General features: G+C 38.5%; 1 protein-coding gene across 11 annotated transcripts in view; it reads left to right on the top strand.

The window, feature by feature from the left end:
• The window catches only part of LOC146000180 (protein turtle-like), a 327,541-nt gene that overhangs the window by 193,838 nt on the left and 112,337 nt on the right, over positions 1 to 21,366 (top strand). For 8 of the 11 annotated variants that reach the window (XM_083137521.1, XM_083137526.1, XM_083137528.1 and 5 more), the window contains one exon: positions 19,365 to 19,498. The exons of 1 other annotated variant lie outside the window; for it this stretch is intronic. In XM_083137521.1, the coding sequence (XP_082993647.1) occupies positions 19,365 to 19,498 (134 nt within the window). The remainder of the gene's footprint in view (positions 1 to 19,364; positions 19,499 to 21,366) is intronic. 2 more of the 11 variants (XM_083137525.1, XM_083137529.1) reach the window with 1 other exon arrangement.

The raw sequence follows: 21,366 nt of genomic DNA on the forward strand, positions 1-21,366 counted from the left end.
CTTGCTCCCCCTTCCAGACGTCCATTTCCCTACATTATTATACTTTCACCTAGAAATTTAGTGGAGAGGAATCTTATCGCCGTTATTAAACGATATTATACTCTTAAAGAAAATTAAGTATTTTCAACTGATTAAAGTTCAAAGCAATTACGGGGAAAGGGATGTGCAGTGCCGCAACCACAGAGGTAATAGGCATTGCCCCTCTCCCCAACCTTGGACCGAAATCAATTTAGGGGGACAGGGGGGGTGCATTGTGGTTAAAGAGAGCAAGACTTGATGATACTGAAGATGGAATTAGTTTTCACGTCTTTCTTGCATTATTTCTTCCAGACGGCACCTGCAGGGAGACAAAGAGGGGCAATGGCCTCCCTCCATATCAAAATTTATACAAATAAAAATACATTTCGTAAAATTTTCTTCCTTAGCTAAGGGGCGGCGGGAGTTGGCCCTGGGCGTCGAACGATCTAAATAAAAGAAATTGTGAAAGTGAAAGCCCCATGAAGTTGTTGGTGCCATATTAAGTCAATATTGTTTTCAGTTTGCAAAACTTTGGATCTGAAATTTTTTTTCTCGCTTCGCTCTCAATTTTATTGTTTTCTGTAATGCATTGTAAATCACCAGAGAGAAAAGTTATAACTACTAAGTACTTGATACTCTTGCCGCTAAACAGTTTTGTCTTAAATGCATGAACACAATTGTTTGGAGGAAAAGCAGCGCGGCACAGATACAATTTATTTATTCGTTATGGTGCCTCTATGTTGCTGCATTATATAGTCTCACACACACACACACACAATGAAACTAAAACAGTGAGATAAAATGAGGTTTACCTTTACCGACTTAACTTGCATCAAGACTTTGCCCCCTCCCCCAATCAGAGGGTCTGCGCACGCCTATGGTTCCAGTAGGTATTTATAAGGTGAATACATACTGACCCACGTGAAAGGATACTTCATACACTACTTCTCAATAGTTCCCCCTCCGCTTAATGGATGTATCCCAATGTTTTACGGTTTCAGTATAGTTATACTTGAGAGGGGCAGCCGAGTGCCTCACCTAACCTATAATCATTTCGAACCTACACTTGCACTGTTTTATATAAGCAATATATCGTACTGTAAACAGAACTTCCATGTTCTAAAGATAACAGTATTGTTATACAAAAATAGCTAGGGCTACCATACGTCCTGGTTTTCCCGGACATGTCCTCTTTTCGGACACTGAAATTTGCGTCCGGGCGGGGTTTTACTTTCCGTTAAAATGTCCGGGTTTTTACTTTTATCCAATCATCATAGGTCAGAGATCACGAAGTTACAACTTTTCGAATCATTAAACGTCTGATGTTGGCAGTACTGGACGATGCGCTAAGCGTTAGTCGTTTGTTGTTACAGTTTCAAGTTCCGGTCGATGTGATTTCCACGTCATTCGTTTGTTCGTGTTTCGAAGTGGAAGTTAGAGTTTGCGAACACGGTGTAAGCTACTAATATGCCTAAAAGAAAGTGCAAGTTTACTAATGAGTTACAACAAAAGTATTCATGTTTTAGACGTGGTAGAGACGATTTTGAAGGCGAGTGTATGGTTTGCAAATGGCGTCTGTGGCTTTCGAAGAAAATGTCCTCTTTTTAGCATTTCAAAATATGGTAGCCCTATTATATACCTTCATCATAATTCCTCCCATTTCCACGGTAAACTGTACAATCAGGTAAGAGGAATTATGTGAATAAATAAATAAATAAATAAAAATAACCCCATTCTCTCAAGAGGTCTCGGGTACGATCTCCTTTTGAGGTACATTGTGTAGGGTTTCGGATCCAAATTTAAACTGTAGGTCCAGGTTCCGATTAGCCTATCTGTGTATAAAGGGGACTTACATAAAACTTTAAATTATTCTCGAACATTTGAATCTAAAAATATTAGGCATAATAATAGTCTATATAAAAGAAATTGCATTTGGGAGGAGCAATCGCCCCTATCGCCCTCCCCGTGGATCCGCGCACGAGGTTCATAATGCCTGTCTCGTAGAAATTAGGGTCCTGTTGCCGAAACCAAGGCCTTACTTAGATCTGCAGAACCTAATCATTGTAATTAGTTGCTACCTCGCTCTGAGTGATTTCATCTCTTTGGTTCTCTCAAGAAACGTCTCGGGCGACTCCGGTTTCACTCGGACGAGTTCGTTGTGAGGACAATAACAGCCGGTGCGGAAACGCCTTGATTTCAGTGTCCCTCTGTTGCCGCGTTTACTTGCAAAGATTGATTGATTGATTTAGTTTATTTTACTTCGCGTTTTGTGTCTCTTGGCTAATTTGCGAAGATGGGGATGAGCGATGAAATTGATGCATGGACATTCACAAACAACCAAGCCCGAGCGGGGATTGAATCTGGGACCCTTGGCGTCGCAGCGTGATGTTTTAACCATTCGGCCACAGGGTCCGGCTACTTGCAAAGAAACTTGCAGTCAAACACCCAATTAGGCCCACCGGTGCCCCCCTGTTTGAGCAGCAGGCGGCAACCTTAGAATCCCTCCTCCCAAAAGCAGGAAGCAGGATATTGTTAAAATAACCGTTGTGCGCTGTGAATTACCCAGGAGATAGAGTACCCCGGGTATAGTACAATAATGAAAACATATTTCAATGTTCATACCCAGGTAAATGTGTTCAGTGACACAAAAATGAGAGTGATAGCTATGGGCGTGTGGAGGGCAGAAAAATACTATTCTAAAATAGCATTTTTTTCTTTTAGAATGTTAATTTATGAACGGGTTGCAGTGGCGTCGATTAGGGTGGGCGTGTGGGTCACATTTTGCCACTTTTGTCCCTCTTAATACAAGAGAATAACTTGTCATGGCACTTCCCCCCCCCCTCAGTTTTGACACCGCCGCTACTGACTGGCTGTAATTAAATTGATCAGTAATTAGTGTATTAATTCAGTAATTTTAGCCCTTTGACTAGTTTCCACCGTGTTTTTAAAGACCACGCTGCCACGAACGCTCGAGTGTACTGCCAGGCGGTAGCTAGGCAGGGGCAATAGGCTTTAAGCGGCCGTTTCAATTATCCATAATTGCACGAACATTCATCAGTCTGGTGTTTTCTCAAGGATGCTGGCAACCCTGGCCAGCAATGATCTACCGTTTACAGAACGCCGCAGTACCCTTGCGCAGCCCTCGACGTGCCGTGCCCTTTTCTCCAGACAATGTTGCCACGTTTCGCTCCATTCCAGGGCCACTCTGGAGCCCGCCGAGTTATTGATCCGTCACTTGGTTCAATCCAGCCCCCACCCCTCCCCCGCCCTTTCCCCCCGCTCTGGGCCTCCTCGTGCATACCGCACACCGACAAACTCTCACACAACGGATTAATCACTAAGAATAATTTACAGCCCCCACAATCCTTAGCGCATGGTTTTTCGACGGATCGCCAAGGGCGGAAATATGATCCCTTCCCTCTCGCCCCGAAGCTAAACGCCCCGCCCAGATTTAGGTTTTTCGTCCGCCCCTGATCTCGTGCTGTTATACTTCCCGCAAACAACCTCTAGTGACGTCATCGCAGCTTATTTCCAGCCTCGCTCAGTCAATTGGCTAACGTCAGCAATCCATGAAAAGCAGCATAGGGAAAATGTATTTCTAAAAGTAACTAAATTACTGTTCCATGGTTCACAAAGAAACTGAGCTGCAGTTACTTGATGCAGAAAGTTACTGAGTTACCGTTACTTGGTGTAGAAAGTTACTGAGTTACCGTTACTTGGTGTAGAAAGTTACTGAGTTAATGAAACTCGGTGTAGAAAGTTACTGAGTTACCGTTACTCGGCGTAGAAAGTTACTGAGTTACCGTTACTCGGCGTAGAAAGTTACTGAGTTACCGTTACTCGGTGAAGAAAGTTACTGAGTTACCGTTACTCGGTGAAGAAAGTTACTGAGTTACCGTTACTCGGTGTAGAGAGTTACCGAGTTACCGTTACTCGGTGTAGAAAGTTACCGAGTTACCGTTACTCGGTGTAGAAAGTTACCGAGTTGCCGTTACTTGGTGTAGAAAGTTATTGATCGTATACAATGGAATATTCTAATCTGACAATATTCATGTATGTAAAATATCCGCCCTCGCAGTTTAAGTCCACAATCGTGTTTCATTTTCATATGTCACTGCATTGGTAAGCTAGACTGAACTACATCTTAACATGGAGATGTTTTAATTTCACTGAGTCTTTCACCTCACGAACTGAACTGCAGTTACTTGATGCAGAAAGTTACCGAGTTACCGTTACTTGGTGAAGAAACTTACTGAATTAATGATACTCGGTGTAGACATTTACCCACTACCACATACAAATTACGATTATATATGTGTACTACTGGGCTTTGAGTGTATGCTACCAGTTTTGCCTGTTCGAGCGTTATTCGCTTTAGCGAAGAAGCTCTCGATGCCGTACGCTATCTAGCGTCGTCCGTGCGAACTATTTGGTGCTCGAGCGAAATTCTCTCGCCGCAACACTCTTGCGTACATCATTTCTGTTTTCTATATTCACACGATCTGGTGGAGGCACATAGTCCCGCTTTAAACGGTAGGTACAGTCCCGATTAGCCTTACTGTGCATAAAGTGGACTTCTCAATCAATCATTCAGTTTGTATTCACACGAATAACAACATGGCAAGGAATTACAGATATTCCGATGGGTGTGCCATTTGCAGATGATATCTCAATTGAGTCTCTGATATCTTCGAGGCGTCGCCAGAAATTTTTAAGGGGGGAGGTGTCCGGGTGTTTATCTAATATTAAACCAAAGAAATAATAAAAATTGTAAAAAAATCATTATTGTAAAGTAATTGGTACCAGTGTATTGTATTTTTATTGTTATTGACTTTATTTCACTCATTATTGTTTTGTTACTTGGATGGTTTCCACTCGATACACCAGATAAGTGAATATCAAGATGTTCTTCACACAGGAAAGTTTAATATATCGACATTCATAGTAGATATTCTATTTTTGTTAATAACTTTTACGCATGTTGTTCAAGAAAAATATGCCAGAGTTGGGAGAAAATTTTAGTTGTGTTGTTTACATTGTGTGATTGTCCCGTAGAATCTCATTTTAAAATCTTGGTTGAAAATTAACGATAAAGTTCTGATCTGGTTCCTGCATTTTACACTCAAGCTGTTTTTTCCCTTTTCGTGAACTATTCAACGTGCCTCCATCGGGTATCGAACCCGGAACCTCTTGATTACCACTACGCCATCGGGGAGGTTCTTTTATTTATAGCGTCGTTTTTCTTCCACTTGGTAAATCGCAACGATGAGAATGAGTGACGATGAAGAGACATTCACAAAGAACACCAATGCCCAGTCCTGGATTCGAACCTGGGACTCCTGGTGCGGTAGCGCGCTGTTCTAACCAGTCGGCCATGGAGATCGGCCGGGGAAATTTCCATTCTTCTGAGCCGAGAGAATTTACGTACGGTGGCAACACTGATTTGAATATATTGAAGAGCATCCCAAAGCGCTTCTTGTCAAGGATTGACAGAGCGGAGCGAGGGGGAAGAATGTGACGGTACGTTTTGTCCGTTTCTTCGCCGGAGAGGCACCATTCAATCGAAGACGAGCTTTTGGCCGTGACAGGAAAATCGCGCACGCCGAAATTGAGAGGATGAACAAACAGGTGGTCCAATGATTTGCATTCCTCCGTCGGCGTGACAGGTGCTGCCCTCTGAGAATCCAATAATTGCACGACAAGAAGAGTCCTCGGCAGCTCCTCGAAGGCGGCGTTTGACACCGACTGCAAAACGAGATTACGACGACGAGCAGATAGACAGACTCCATGACATGTTGTCATCGTCGACGTTGGCACCGACTTGCGAGGATGCACAGAAGGAATCTCTCTTCCCCCCTTGGATGTAACGCCCTTACTTTTATGAAGACAGGGGTGGCGACCCCCGAGCGCCAAAACCTTGATTTTGATTACATAAGCGTGGCTATTTGTTTTATAAATAGTTGTTACAAACCAAATATTTCTTATTGGAAACATTAACATGAGATGGAAAGAAGGGAGTTTCGGAAAAGAAACATAGATGGCAGCACAAGGTGAAAGAATATAAATGAATTGTTCATAGGCACCGACTTTGGGGGGGCAAGGCACTTTTTGCCCCCGTCGGAAAGACACATTTTATATATATTTACATATATGACGTATTGTTTATGTCGATCTTGTCCCCTTCCCAGTTTATCTTAAGTTGGCGCCATAGAAATAGTTGGACGATAAGATAAATGGGGTGATGTAGAGGTACAGAGCTCCACATATTCTTGATTTCGACCATAGTTGGGATGATGTGATCAGCATCACGGCCAGCCGGCTACTTTATGTCAAACAAAATGTGTGAAACTATATTCTAATTATATGAGCGGGTTTGAAGAATTAATTAATAATTCGATACATCATAGTGCAGTCAGATGTTTGCATAACCATTCAGCTTCATCTGTGGGTAATAAAGGAAGAATTTTGCGGTCCATATAAATATTGCTAATCTACAAGTTGTAATAGAAATGAACAAAGTTAACTTTACATGATTTGTTTTTAGTACAGGTATCTCGGGGGATTGAACCTCCAAATCCCCCTTGAAATTTACTATTGCTCGTCCTTATACTCCCCACATTGAAAATTCTGGGTAAACGTTGGTTTTAAACTTGTCTGAAACTTCAGCAGGGGTCAGCACTGGAGTCCGTAAATTCGCTGCAGAATGAATATTTTAATACAGTGTTCCTCTGACCTGGAAAATTCAACGAAGAAACCTGCGAGTGTGGAAAAATCAGGTAGCCTAAATGGATTTTTCGTGCAAATAAATTCCACTTTTTCCTTGAATGAGTCTCTTGATGGAAACGCTAGAACACTAACCTTTACTGGAAGGAACTTGTTCACTAACCCTTCGTAATTTTTACGACGGTACTTTATTTTTGTTGCATTTACAAAATCGTTCGTGATTTCCAAAACTGAACATTTTTCTCTCATTCGTACATAGTATTGCGAGTCTAAGAACATAATTTCCTTAGTTTCTCATTTACCTTTATTTTTATTTACAATTGTTCTTTCACGGAAATGTAAAATTTAGGATCCGAAAAATCGCATCATATTTTGCAAATTAAACAGTTTCTTTGCAATAATTTAAGTGCGTAAATGAATACTAACATACTGATTGTAAAATATTTTTATAATTATTAGATTTTAAATTGAAATTACAATTAAAAGAAATTACGTCCTACTGTAATTTGTTTTTATAAGTTTATTTTCCTTTTATCAGCATTCGGACCAGGCCCGTAGCTAGAGGGGGGCAGGGGAGGCAACTGCCCCCCCCTGAGAGCCTGCTTTGCCCCCCCTGTGAAAGATACAGAACACATTCCTACCTGGAATTCTCACAAATCTTTACAATTATATCATGTGTTACTCTAACAACATAACAAAGACACTTATTGATTTTGTGATTTATTAGGGTGTATGGGATTCCGTATAATGTCGTATCAGAATTGGGGAAAAAAATTCCCTTCCAAATTCAGACTTCGGGTAATGATTTCGCAATTTTCAGTATCTAGAACAGTTGTGACATTTTGAATAGTCTTGTATTAAAGGTAACCTAATGTGTTCGGATGTTTTTCTGGAATGTGTTGCTATGAACTTAGAACTGCTTAAATTTTTATTTCCCAAGTCTACCTTTTGGTAATAGTGATTCATGTGGTAGAGAGAGGGAGCGGATATTTGATTTTTGTTACTTAGCGTTGCTTTTCTGCCTCATCTAGCTAATCGCAACAATGAGTGATGACGTGAAATTGATGAAGAGACACTCATATACAGTGCCGCAACTACAGGGAGCAGGGGGCATTGTCCCCTCCCCCCGACATTGGACGGAAGTCCATTCTAGGGGAAGCAAACATTGAAGTAAAAAACAAGACTAGGAGAATCTAAGAATAGCAGGACAATTGGATACTCATGATGGAATTAGTTTTTACGTGTTCCTTGCATTTTTCTTTCAAATTTTATACAAATAAAAATACATTTCGTAAAATTTTCTTGCTCGCTTCGCTCGCAATGTCTGATTTTCTTATAGTACAAGTTCAGAGCCATAAATAGCTGTGGGGCGACGGGAGTCGGCCCTGGGAGCCAAACGATCCATATGAAAAAAAAAAGAAATGTTAAAGAGAATACCATGGCTCCCCCTAAAATTATTTGCGCCCTATTAAAACAATTTCTTTCTATGAAACTTAATATGAAATATTAATGATGACACTGTAATCCAAGAAGTCATTGATCAATCGAGGGATTCCTATTTGTTTGTCAGGTGTCAAAACGTGTATTTCAACTAGCAATATAATACTGTACAATTCACACAATATTTTGCAAAATGGTTAACGTAACCAGTAGGCAAACATTGTCTGTAGTGATGCAAGAGTCTCCCCTTTGAAGGAAATAGAGTCCGTGGTGGACTAAGGGACCCATGTTTTAATGTTTTAGCAAGTACAAAAATGTATTACAAATTTTTACAGAATTCATCAAAGTGTAGATAATATGTAACAATTATTATTTAATTAATTCGATTCTTCTTGCATAACACAACACAATGGTGTTGTTGGATTCTCGTTAGATTCCTTTGTGCGTAAAAATCTTGCATACTGGAAACTAGAGGAAATCATTATGAAGCATGATTTATAAAGGGCTCCCTTAATCAGGTCTGCAGAGAGGCCCAAAGCTGTTGGTACATATTAATAATTTATCGACCTGTAAATATCAAGTAGATACAGTTCCTATTAGCCTATTTATATTAAACTTTATATTCTTTGGCAATCTGGAAAGGTTATTATCGAAATATTGCTATTTGATGTTGCTCGAAGTTTTTTTTGTTCGTTGCAGTTTCAAGATATCATCCCTTTCCTGTTACTATCTCTTTTGGGGGAGGGGACAAGTGCTTCTGTGTACCCTGCCAATGCGACACAATATATTAAAAATTTGCCCCCTCTAGAATTGACTTCGCCCCCCCTACAAAGAATTCCTGGCTACGGGCCTGATTCGGACCTCACCAACCTTGATTGACTGATTTTGTTTATTTAACGTTATTTTTGTTTATTTAGTCTGGCGTATAATTTATTATTCGTTTATTTCGAGCGTTGTTGAATAAACGTGATTCCCTTACATGTGAAGTACGGTTGAAGACGAAAAGCTCTAGTTTATCAGAAGTTTAAACACCAGAGGAGAATGATCTGGTTTTCTAAATTGCCTGGAAAAGTCTGGGAATTAGTTTTGCCAAAATGATTGGGAACCCTGTATTATAAAAATTTATATTTTAGCATATTTCACCCCGGGAAAGCCATCTTCTTCTTCGAGAGCAAGATGGCGGCGTTCTGCTTTGGCGCGAACGTGAAGGAGAGCTCCCTTGCGGCTACCGGGGGAAGTAACGAGGACACTTCATGGCCTTTGTGGGGACGTTACCTCTCGTTAGTTTGAACGGAATGAACCTCCGGGGGTTTCCAATCTGGAGGGAAGATTTTCATTGCGTTAACTTATGGAGGGTGGAAGATGTTCCCGCCTCCTTGCTTCTTGTATCACCACGGAAACCTACCTTTTTTGGAAAGGAGTTTATAAAGGGTGTTACAATGAATCGGGCGATTTTAGCTCCACAGTTAAGACAAAATAATGCATAATACATACATAATTATGACAAAATGAACTAATTTATTCAATAAAGAAGAAATTACAAAAATTAAAAATTATATAAAATACAAATATGGTCATTAAATTGTTATTTATTGGAAAATAACATTGCTACGATGACCTCCATTTCGTTCCAGACATTCTATCAGTAATATAACACTCAATATACTGCCTGCAAAAAAGAATCCTTGCCAAACTCTCAGATTATTTTCACCTGACCAAACTTTAGCTCTGATTGGCTGTTCCACAGAATCTTGCAGACAAGGCAGTTGCAATTAGAACACGTTAGTCGTCAAAACCAGTCCAGCAGCCATTTACGGTAGTGATTGCTGCCACAACAGTTTTAAGCAATCCGATTGACTGACGTGACGTCATTAGTGTGAGAACAGACAATGTAGTTTAGATAGAAGAAGAAAGTGTTGTGGTACTAATGGAGTCCAGTAGTATGACGTTACAGCAGACGACGCGCTGGGACTGAGTCTAAACAAATAAACACATGCTTTTCTTCGTATCCAATTCAATGCTATTTTCCTTCGGAAGGGGTAATTATTGTGACAGCAGTTACGAAACAAAATTGTGATTTGCATCGTACATCAATGTAAAGATGAGATTTCGGAGAATACGTCTGTATATAACATATACCTTACAGATGGGAATGTAAAGAATAAATGGAGTAGGAAATCGAGTAAAGCGAATGCTTCAAAAGAAATCTCAGCCAATGGGCGCCGTCGGTTCAATCGCCGGAGTCGGCTGGTTTCCCATCATCCATAGCGGCAGCGTGGCCGACTTAAGATCGGGTGAGCTTCGGTCGGCTTCGGCTGTGCTCGGAACTGGAATATTATGAAAATGCATGATTTTCTTACTCCGGTTATTCTTTACCTTATTCTGTGTAAGGTATATGTGATATATAGTCGTATTTTCCGAAATCTCATTTTTACATTGACGTACGATACGCATCTTAATTTTGCTTCATAACTGCTGTCGCAATGGACCTGGTCAAACCAAACTATTGTAGGTGGCAGCAGCCCTGTTGTGTCCCCACGATTTTGATCGTCATTTGTTCTCCAATTTAAATACATGGGAAATTTGATTCCGAACGTGCTACTATTACATTAAATTGCAAGTTTAATATCATCTTAACCTCAGAAATGTCTGAACATGATAGTTGAATAATTAGTGCTGTAAAAGTAAGACTTTTGAAAAGACGATCGTCAACAACAGAAAATATATCGGAACTCAAAAAGCCTTAAAATTTGCACTGCAGTTTTCACAATTTAAGTGATCTATTGTTGAGAATCCGGTAAAGAATAATGCATAATAATTCCGCGCGACTGAAACTTTTATTTTTATAGTTGTTTTTAATAACCAACCTTTTTTCATGTGATATTATACTTTTCCACGTAGCTAGTAAATATGGTCCTTCGTTTTATATACACACATTTATCGTCAAGAATAGTTATTACTTAGTGGCCGCGGTGGCTCAGTCGGTAACGCGTCTGACTACCATGCTCAAGGTCCCGGGTTCGATCCCCGGCCGGTTCAAATCCGGGAACTTTTCTAACGGTGGAAGCGGCCCCGGCGCCCACCCAGCGTCGAATAACATGGGTACCTGGGGGGTAAAGGCGGTTAGGGGCGTGATGCTGATCACATCACCCCCACTCTCGACCGGATCAAGAAAGTGTGGGGCGTTACCCCCACACCCCCTATACGCCTTCATGGCGTGGTGCTATGCACAGGGGAACACTTTACCTTTTTAGTTATTACAAAAACATTTTTTTTCTTCTTCTGTTTCATGTCTCGCAACCTCTAAGGCTATCTTATTTACAAGAATTATAATTTTAAAATTGTTGTTACCAAGAAAAAGGTGGACGAAAATACGAGGGGAGAATATCTGCTCAATACAATGAAAACATAAGTTAATATTAGATTATCGGATAGGGCATAATGCCAGACATAGTGTATAATAATATATATCATGCGTTTACGCACTTAATACATTTTTCTTTATAATTTTGCGAGTTTCTTCGATTCCTACCTCCGTTGAATTACACATGCTCGCAACCAGAAAAAAGCAAAGCATAGTGTAAAAATTTAAATTTTTGTGTTTTCGACCCATGGCAGCTAGAGACGACCCAAATGACATCAAGTTTAGTGTACTTTGTGCATAAACGTACTATATTTAGCTCATTTTCGCAACCATATATTAATTCTTAGGTTCAGGAGAATGTAATTTTCGGAAACTTTTGACTGACTACATAATCTTTAAGCTTTGCTAAAGCTAAACCCATTTTTATTATCGATTTACACGAGAAATCCTTACCTTCATTGCAAATAACGTTTGAATAGCCATCCCATCGTGCTCCCATGTAAAACTTAGGTCAACCCAATGACGAACGAAATTATTTAGGGACACAACAGGGGTGGCGCCGCCACCTGAAAAGTTTGGCAATGAACAGCCCCATAATAAAAGCTACCCCTTCCGAAGGAAAATAGCATTGAATTGGATACGAAGAAAACACGTTTTCTCGTTGTGTAGATACTCACTTCCCCAGCTCGTCGTCTGCTTGTGACGTCACCACTAATGGACTCCATTCCAACCATGATTTGCAGCCAGGTAGCCACTGCAGCACCAACTAGGGCATTTCTACTGGAAATCCAGTTCCATGTGATTCGACAAGCAGCATTCCCAGCTAAAAATTATCGACCGAGGAAAATGATGTTTCAATTTCCCTCGGCCTACCAGAGGAAGAGGAAGAACGCTGGGATGGGTCTATGATGTTACAAAACCTTCTGCTCCGCTGCAAGCAAAACGAGATATCGAACTCCGATAACCAGCTTGAACGCGCGTTATAAAGCTACCAATTTCGTCGTGATGTCATGATTAGTTAAGAAACCGAGAGATTTTATCGATTGTAATAAATCCAGAGGATCTGCTTCATTGGATCGCGAGAGATAATTGAAGGATGAACCTTATTGAAAAACCAATTATGTAAAGGACTGAGAGTGCCTGCACAATGAGAAGTTTATTTTTTTAATTTTTTTTATGAACTTTGGGACGATTTGACTGCCAGGTGCCATAGGGAGGATTTAAATGACAAATTCAGCAGATGTGGTTGGGCAGGTTGTTGAACTCATACGTTTCGTAGAGATACTGGCGTACACAGGATTATTTTTTTGGTAGGGGCTGGAATTGTACAGGTGGATGTATCGGGTGGTTATAATTAAAGTGACGGTGTTCAGAGTGGTACAGCACGGGCTGTAATGAGAGTAGCAGTCTGAAACTTCGTAGATATGCTAATGAAGCAATGCGCTCGCGAATTATGCAAAAAAAAAAAATAGTTCCAATTCTCGCCACCAGGGTAAAAAATGGCGCTGTAAGCAGTCAAAACTTGATATAGTTACAGGAAAAACACTATAAATCGCAGAAAACAATACTCTTTGTAATATAATATCGCTACAATTTCACTATTCGAATTACATGAACATTACTAAAGGAAAAAGCAACAAGCGTCACCAACCACAACCAGGGAGCTCACACAATGGTTAGGCAATGTCACAGACTTTGACGTCAGAGTTACGGAAAATTCCACGTTTTGACTGCTTACAGCGCCATTTTTTACCCTGGTGGCGAGAATTGGAACTATTTTTTTTTTTTTTTTTTTTTTTCATAATTCGCGAGCGCATTGTTTCATTAGCATATCTTTGAAGTTTCAGACTGCTACTCTCATTACAGCCCGTGCTGTACCACTCTGAACACCGTCACTTTAATTATAACCACCTGGTATATAGCGGCATACATAGTATGATATTTCGTATTTTTAGAACTTTCCACTCTCAAAAGTGGGGTACTACTTTACTATACCGGAGACACCTATCAATGATTTATTTCGCAATTTTTTACATTGATAACGTACTATTCTGCGTTGCAGAACATTTCTTTAGGTGAAATAATGGATTTCTAACGAAAATAATGTCTATTTCTTACATACGATAGCCCCACGAACCATCACGAGGACGAGGTATGCCTATGAGGTTAGGTTAGGCCTGTTAGGTTAGGTTCCATTAGCACTCCTTTCGTTCAATTTAGCATATACGGACATCGGAATTACAAATTCCACGGCATCTTCCACACCCGGCAACAACTTCACGATGCATCCTCGACACATCATGTTGTAGCAGCAGCAATAGCACGTATTGTGCTCTCGTGCAGAAAGCAAATGGCAGGAGCAGCAATAGCACGTCGGAAATAGATTTTCGTAGAAAACCACATGCATTCGCATTAAAATGGATCAAAACTACATTCCCGAACATCAACAACGCTACAGAAAATGATTTGCGTAAGTACTTTCTGTAAATTTGAAGAAATCCGTCTCCGGTATAGTAAAGTGTTGCCAAAAGTGGCAATCGTGGTCATTTTAAGAGAGGTATACATTTACCACTCTGTCCCCCCCCCCCCCGAGTTCTTCACTGCTTTTATTTGAAAATGTTGATTTTCTCACAATTTCGGATAGGGCTATAGCCCCATCAACCCCCTCTGCGTACGCCAGTGCGTAGAGAGTTAAAACTTTATGCAATCTCACCAATTTAGTGTAGTGTTTGGTGCCGAAGGGTTGGAAGGGGTGTGTTTCTGGTCCTCCACCTAAAAATTCCCCTGCCACCTTGTTTACCCATCCCAACAATTCGATAAACAACAAATTGAGTTGATAAAAAATTATGGACTTACACGTGCTTTTCATGTTAATGTTATGGCCTCCCCGATGGCGCAGTGCAGTGGTAGCGTCGTTTCCTTCTAAACAAGGGGTCCTGGGTTTGATACCTGGTGGAGGCACATAGTGGTTCAGATCCCACTTTAAAACTGTAGGTCCAGTCCCAATTAGTCTTACTGTGCATAAAGTGGACTTAAATTACCAATTTAATTCAATCATGTGTAATGTTGATGCAAAAAGTACACACAAAATATCCTCCCAATAACCTTCACTGCTTCTTGCCCTTATTTGGATTTACTGACGAAAGTTACGAGAATGCAGTGGTGAGGCAACCACTCCTGCAACCCAAAGGGTCAGAGGCCCTGTAAAGTTGTCAGACGTTGTAGAAATTTTGGTTAACTCAGAAATTCATCCGAGACTGTTACATACATGGGATATGCGATTTTCAAAAAATGAAATGTCTGCATAGTTGTGCAGTGATTTCTTCAGCCGAAAAATAGTGTCAAAATCAATTCCAGTGTCATGGTGGGCCACGACCAATCCAGAATCAGTCTGCCTCACCTAATAACCCACCCTAGCTGAGGAGGGGATGATTGTCTTAACAAGAGATCATGTGGAATTCTCCCCCATTTGACGATTACCCACCAAGGGCATAAAACTAGAATGAATAGTCAGTTAACAAATGAAATTGCCTTCGACGTATACCAAAGGAGGTTGCTGCTCTTTGACACTGATGATTAAGTGATCACATCCTCCTGAGAAGTCTAGAGAGGTGATTCACCCCATACTTGATATCCAAACTTGAGCAATCTCTTAAGTCTGAAAATTTTCAACCGCTCCTGCTCACCATCTGTGACAACTTGATACGATATATGATATTTATTCTTCTCAGACAAGTTGTCTGTGTGTTCTACAAATAGGCCAACTCATATGTTTTATACAGTTGTAAGATGCATTCTTCAATGAATAATACACATATTAACCATATATACATTCTCGAAAATTGAGGTTAACATTTTAACTTTGAAATGTTTGCTAAGTTTCCATCTAACCTGTGAAGACAATTTCACAATTTTACAAAGTTAGCAGTTGTTAAATTTGGATGGTCCAATATCTAAATATTTTATATTTCCTAGTTCCATTTTGAGCAATAGACAAAGCACATGAGCTGCTGGCATAGAAAAATGCATTTTGTAAAATTTAAAAGACAAAAACCAAGAAATAGAAGAATGTTAAATGTGCAATAGAATGTCTACAGTAACCAAAATGAAAGTTGTGTAGTAGATCAAGATTTGCAATAATCTTTCCATTGGATTCTCATGATTTTGTCCCTGTACTTATACATTTGTCAATTTATGTACAGGAGTTTTCTTCATTATTGTCATATATATATATATATATATATATATATATATATATATATATATATATATACACACACACACAACACACACACACACACACACACACATACAGTTTTGTATACATTTGATTTTGCAAACACTTTTATTATCGCATTATGTAGTCATACAAAAAATACGTGTGGAAGTTGCTTTCAGAGATTCATGCTTCCTGTCATCTTTCTACCTTATTTCACAAACTTACGCATTATGTTTGTGTACCTCAATTTTTGTAATGCATTATTTGCAGTTGTCCATCTGTTTCTTCACAATAAACACTTTCAACTGAATACACAGTATTCAGTCTGTGTTTTCTGTGTGTCACATTTCTAACTGTTTAAACATTTTCCATTTTCTGCACTTCACCACAACACTCCTACTGTACAGTTGTTACCATAACAGGCTTCAGATATATTTGTACCTTATTTGTATTTGAATAGTTTTAATTGTTTAGAATGAGTTTGTAACATAGTCCTGCATCATATTCTGTATTTAAATATTCAAGGTTAAGAACCATGCAAAGTGCAAATATATTTTTAGTTAAATGCACAAGAAAAATCATGAAACATTATTATTCCAGCTGCATTTTCACGTGTGTTTCCACATTTCTGTGCAATCTGGTTTTACACAGGCTAGCCCACTCCAAAAAAATCAAGCTTTGGAAATAATAATCTTAAATATTTTGTATGCCATAGTTTAATTACAGGAAACTTACCCAGTATTTAGTTTGAACTCCAATAGGAAGTAAAAATTTAAATAAAGTATATTAGATATTTCTGTTTGTGTGCAGTTTCATAATACATGACGATAAGTGATTTTTTTGGCATTTTTGCAGTTGAAGATTTTTTTCAGAGACGATATAAACTTTAGCTGTAAGTTGAGTAAGTGGGAGTTGTACTAATTGAAACGCAGTTAAGCATGTAGAAAATGCTTGCCAGTTTCTGCTTGAAGAAATTACGTTACATTATTCAATATGTAAGCTCACATGAACTATGATATTCTACAATATAACCCAATGAATCAATTTGTCAATGGCATTTCAGAAATTTTCAGAAAAGTAGATAGCTTGCAACTTCATTTTCTAAGGATCTAGTGTATCAGTAGTCTATTATTTTTAAGATGCATGATTCTGTGTTCATAAATTGTAAAACTCTTGCTTGATTCCAATAATTTGTTATGGATATTGAAACCACATTTCAAGTGTTTTCTTAAATCACATATGGGAAATAACACATTTGTATTTTAAATTTGGGGTAACAGTTCGTTATATCGGAGACACATTAAAATCGGATATTTTGTGTTTTGCATGGTTCGTACTTACTAAATGTGTATCGCGGAGCATAGTTCAAGGTGCCATTATGCATTTTACATGAAAACAAACACAATTTTTCACATAGAGAGTAGTTTTTGTTATTCCTTTTTTCGCTTCCTTAACACACAATATGGCGGGCAGAGGTTGACTAGCGAAGTAGGTATGCAGTGTTTCCAACCTTCTTCACCGAAAAATACCTACTATCTTGTTCGTCATGTGTGCAAATTGTACATTATGCACGGGTAGCTCCATGAACCATTCTGATAAGGTTAGGTTAGGCAAGCATAGCTAAAAAAAAAAAAAAAAAAAAGGTTGGAAACACTGATGGTTACGTCATCAAATGTATGCAGCATCTGGTTCACGTGGTGAAAGCAATGGCACTTGTGCATTGGTGAGATATTTCTCTTGAAAAATACATGATTTCCAGGTGAAATAGATTCCACGATGAAAGAAAATACCTCGACGAACGTTTGAAACCTTAGAGAAACTCATTTCCGTAAGTAGTTTCTTCTGTAAAAATGAAGAAATGTGTCTCCGATTTAACGAACTGTTACCAAATTTGGGATGACATTACATGATTGGAAAACAGGTTCACTAAAATCTGTGAAAAGCAGCATTACTAGAATATATAGGAAGAAGAAAGGAATCACCTAACTAAAAAATAAAATTTACCACTAATAGGGTAGTGTGATGTGAAAAAAGAAAAGAAATTAAGTAACTTGGATTGATTCAAATCATGAAGATGGGTGGAAATAACAGGAAGCATGTTTTGTAGAGTTAAATAACACCCTGTCCAAAGGTTGTTTTTTTTTTTTTTTTCATTTCTTTCTACCCATATATCTTAAGTCACTTGCATTCCTACACATAAGTTGCTTGTATTTCCCCTTTGACTCGGATTTTGTAAAAATATTGTCAGATACATAATAAATGAGAAAATATTGACCATACCTTTCTATGCAATTATGGTCCAACAGAAACATATGGATGATATTCCAGAAATTGTACAACTTTCCTTTTGTTTGTTGTTTTTTTTTTGTTTGTTTGTTGCAGGTAACATAGCATCCTGCCAAATTTATGATAAGTAATTTCGAAATATAGTGTACAGAGAAGTTACTTATAATTATCACATTTTAAAAAAAATCTTAATCTGACTTCTTATAGCAACATAGGAAAGGGTAGAGCAATAGGCCTCCTGTCAAATGAATGTTAGCCCAAAATATATTTCACACATTTTCCAGGGGATTAATTCCATTTCATTGATCTCCTGGGAAAATGCTGCAGGTGACCATGTTTTCAAGTTTGTCAAGGTTTCTCAAACAGATTGAAGATTCAGTATTCTTCAAATCTGAAATCCTTTAAGTAATAACATGGGAACTTTCTAAGAATTGACATTATCTGATTATTTCCATGTTAATGTTTATAACTGTGTCTAATTTACATTGATGTACTCCTCTACCCATCTACTTTCAAAGTGGTTTGTAAGTCCCTGGTAAATTGAAGTTGAATATATATTTTAAATCATGAGTAATGAATCCCCTTGGTCAACCTGATCGAGGCTCCTAATGATTGTATTATTACAAATAAGCACTAAGTAGCATTGCTATTTCCTAAAATGTTCCTTTTTAATCATATAGTTCAGAGTCTTTTGATTGTTGTTATGATAGTTTTATTACTAAGGGGTTTCATGTGTTAACATTGTTGAGGGAATATATGAATAATACCATACATTTACAAGTATGGACCATTGCAGTTTGATTTCCTTCTATATGAAAATTATAGATTCTATACCTTTGATAAATGTGTTAATGCACTTTGTTTCATTGCTGGTATGTTCATGTACTCTTATTATGAGCATTGTGATTTCTATTAATCCACAGTAAATCATATTGAATTATTAATGTGACTTCCTGAACATTTTTAAAAGAAATGTTGTATTGACTAACTTTGTTCTGTCTTGTCTTATGATCTATACAGTTTCTTTCCCATGAATTTGATGCAGGGTTTCAATGATGCAAACAACTGAAAGAGTATTGAAACAACAATATGCATTCCTTGGTGACTTTAGTTATCTAGTTGTAGTTTGTTCATTATGTATTACAATTGACATAGTTTATTTATTGATGCATGTTTCGTTTATTTATTTATGGTGTTTGTCTTACGTGAAATTAAATTAGGTTTCTTTTTGTTTATTACACTTGTCTCAAGTTAACCACAATGAAGGCATAGCAATGCCGTTGCTTTTTTTTTTCCCTTTTTCCATCATTTCAGGTCTGAGTTACCAAGATGCGGTACACATTACCGCCATCTTGGGTGAGTCTGTGGTATTCAACTGCCATGTTGAATTCCCCGAGGAACATCCCGTCCCCTACGTGTTGCAGTGGGAGAAGAAGGTAGGCGAAACGGTAGGCCTAAATCTCTCTTTCTTTTTCCCCCATCACCAATGGCCTTCGCCTCGCCCAGCCACAGACAAAAAGGCCGGAGCGACATGTCCTGAGAGAGAACAGAGCCATCTGTAGCCAGAGCCTACAAACATCACAGTAGGTTAGGAAATTCCAAGCCTCCAAATGTGAACACAATACATCTACATACAAAGGACACTACTGTATATAGTACTGTAATGTAATACTTCTATTGCCTAGCTTATGTTCATAATCACGCTGTTACACCATTTCACTCTGATGAGGGTTCGTCAGAAGAGCAGTGTCGCCTGATTTCTTCTTCAAGCATTGTTCAGAAAATCTAACACGAGCTCAAGAACTCTTTGTAAGCTTCAATAGAGGGGTATTGCATTTCACTATACATAAGAGCCAGAAGCTACTGTATGAAGGTACTGATATTCCTGTCAGACAGAAAGTTTTGCATTTTTAGATATCATTTAGTTCACCCTTGACTCATATGACAGTTCATATCATTTACACGAAATTCTGATACGAGAATATCTAGAATTTTTGTAAGTGGGGATAGGACTTATGATCTAGTGGGTGAGGTGAAGACCTCCCACCTACCCGAATGGACTGTGATCTCAACTTTGATGTAAAAGGTTCCAGGTTTGATCCTCAGTGGGAACTCCAAAATTTCAGCATTGATCCGGCATCAAAGAACTATTGAGAAGTTCAGAGTCCAAGGGGTGTTACTCCACTTTTCACAGAAATAGAGTTACATGTATAACTAAGAACTGTTCAGTATCAACATTTCAGTGCCAGAAGTAAGTTTCAAATTCTTGCTCATAGAGGCACCACTATGTGTGTACTCCAACAGCATAGTATTAAGTTATTTAAATGTGCCTTTTTCTCGAAACTATCTTCAATGGGATTATGCCACTTGTGCTTTGAATCCCTCAATTGGTGAAACCTATAGGAGCAGACTCGGTTCTCAAACACCAGAAAACAGAAATGATAAAAGTTGACATAGAGTGCAGCATCACCCAACAAAAAATTCTGCAGGCTTGTTGCGTGCACCATGGGGGTCAGATTTTTGATAGGGATTAAGGTTTCTTCTTCTTTTTTGGTATGCAGTGATACAATTTACTATCTTTTCATGTATCTAAAGTTATTTTTTCCTTCCCTGGGTATATCACTGAGTGCTAACATGTTTGAAGTTTTAATTAAAATTTCGGTACAAATTACTTGTGGACAAAAGTTCTGCACAAAAATTTATTTAACAACTTATTTTGTATTTGTACTTTTTATTTAGCATTGCTTTTTTGCCATTCTTTGGCAAATCATGATGATGAGTGATGATTAGATGAACTTGATGATGGTATGTGTACAAAGAACATCCATACCGAAGCTGGAAGTTGAACCCAGGAATTTTGATGGCAAGATCGACAGGTGATCACTTAACATGCTTTTCTACCAAGCCAACTTGTTGAAGTAAAACAATCTTTTGTTACTAACAATTATTATTTATACATAGCAGAAATAAAAAATCTGTCACACTGAGTATTATAAACGATACTTTGTGAAGATATTTCTTAAGAACTTTGTGTGGTTATTCTGACTGCTAACCAAAAGGAGGGTGGGGGCAATAGTAATAATCCAACATGTTAAATGTACTTTTATTTTAGTTTTTCCTGTCCATTGTTTCATCTACCCATCATGTGTATGTACGAGACACATTAATCTTTAAAGAAAATTCATTTGGAAATTTGATAATTATGCTATGCAAAGGATATTCAAAGCTTTCTTGTGATAGAATATAAGCACCCAAAAGTGCACAAAGGGAAACATTACGTTTAGTTTGTTAAACTATTGGAAAATTGTACATACTG

This window comes from Lepisma saccharinum, chromosome 16, assembly GCF_977018435.1.
Source record: "Lepisma saccharinum chromosome 16, izLepSacc3.1, whole genome shotgun sequence".
NCBI lineage: Eukaryota > Metazoa > Arthropoda > Insecta > Zygentoma > Lepismatidae > Lepisma > Lepisma saccharinum.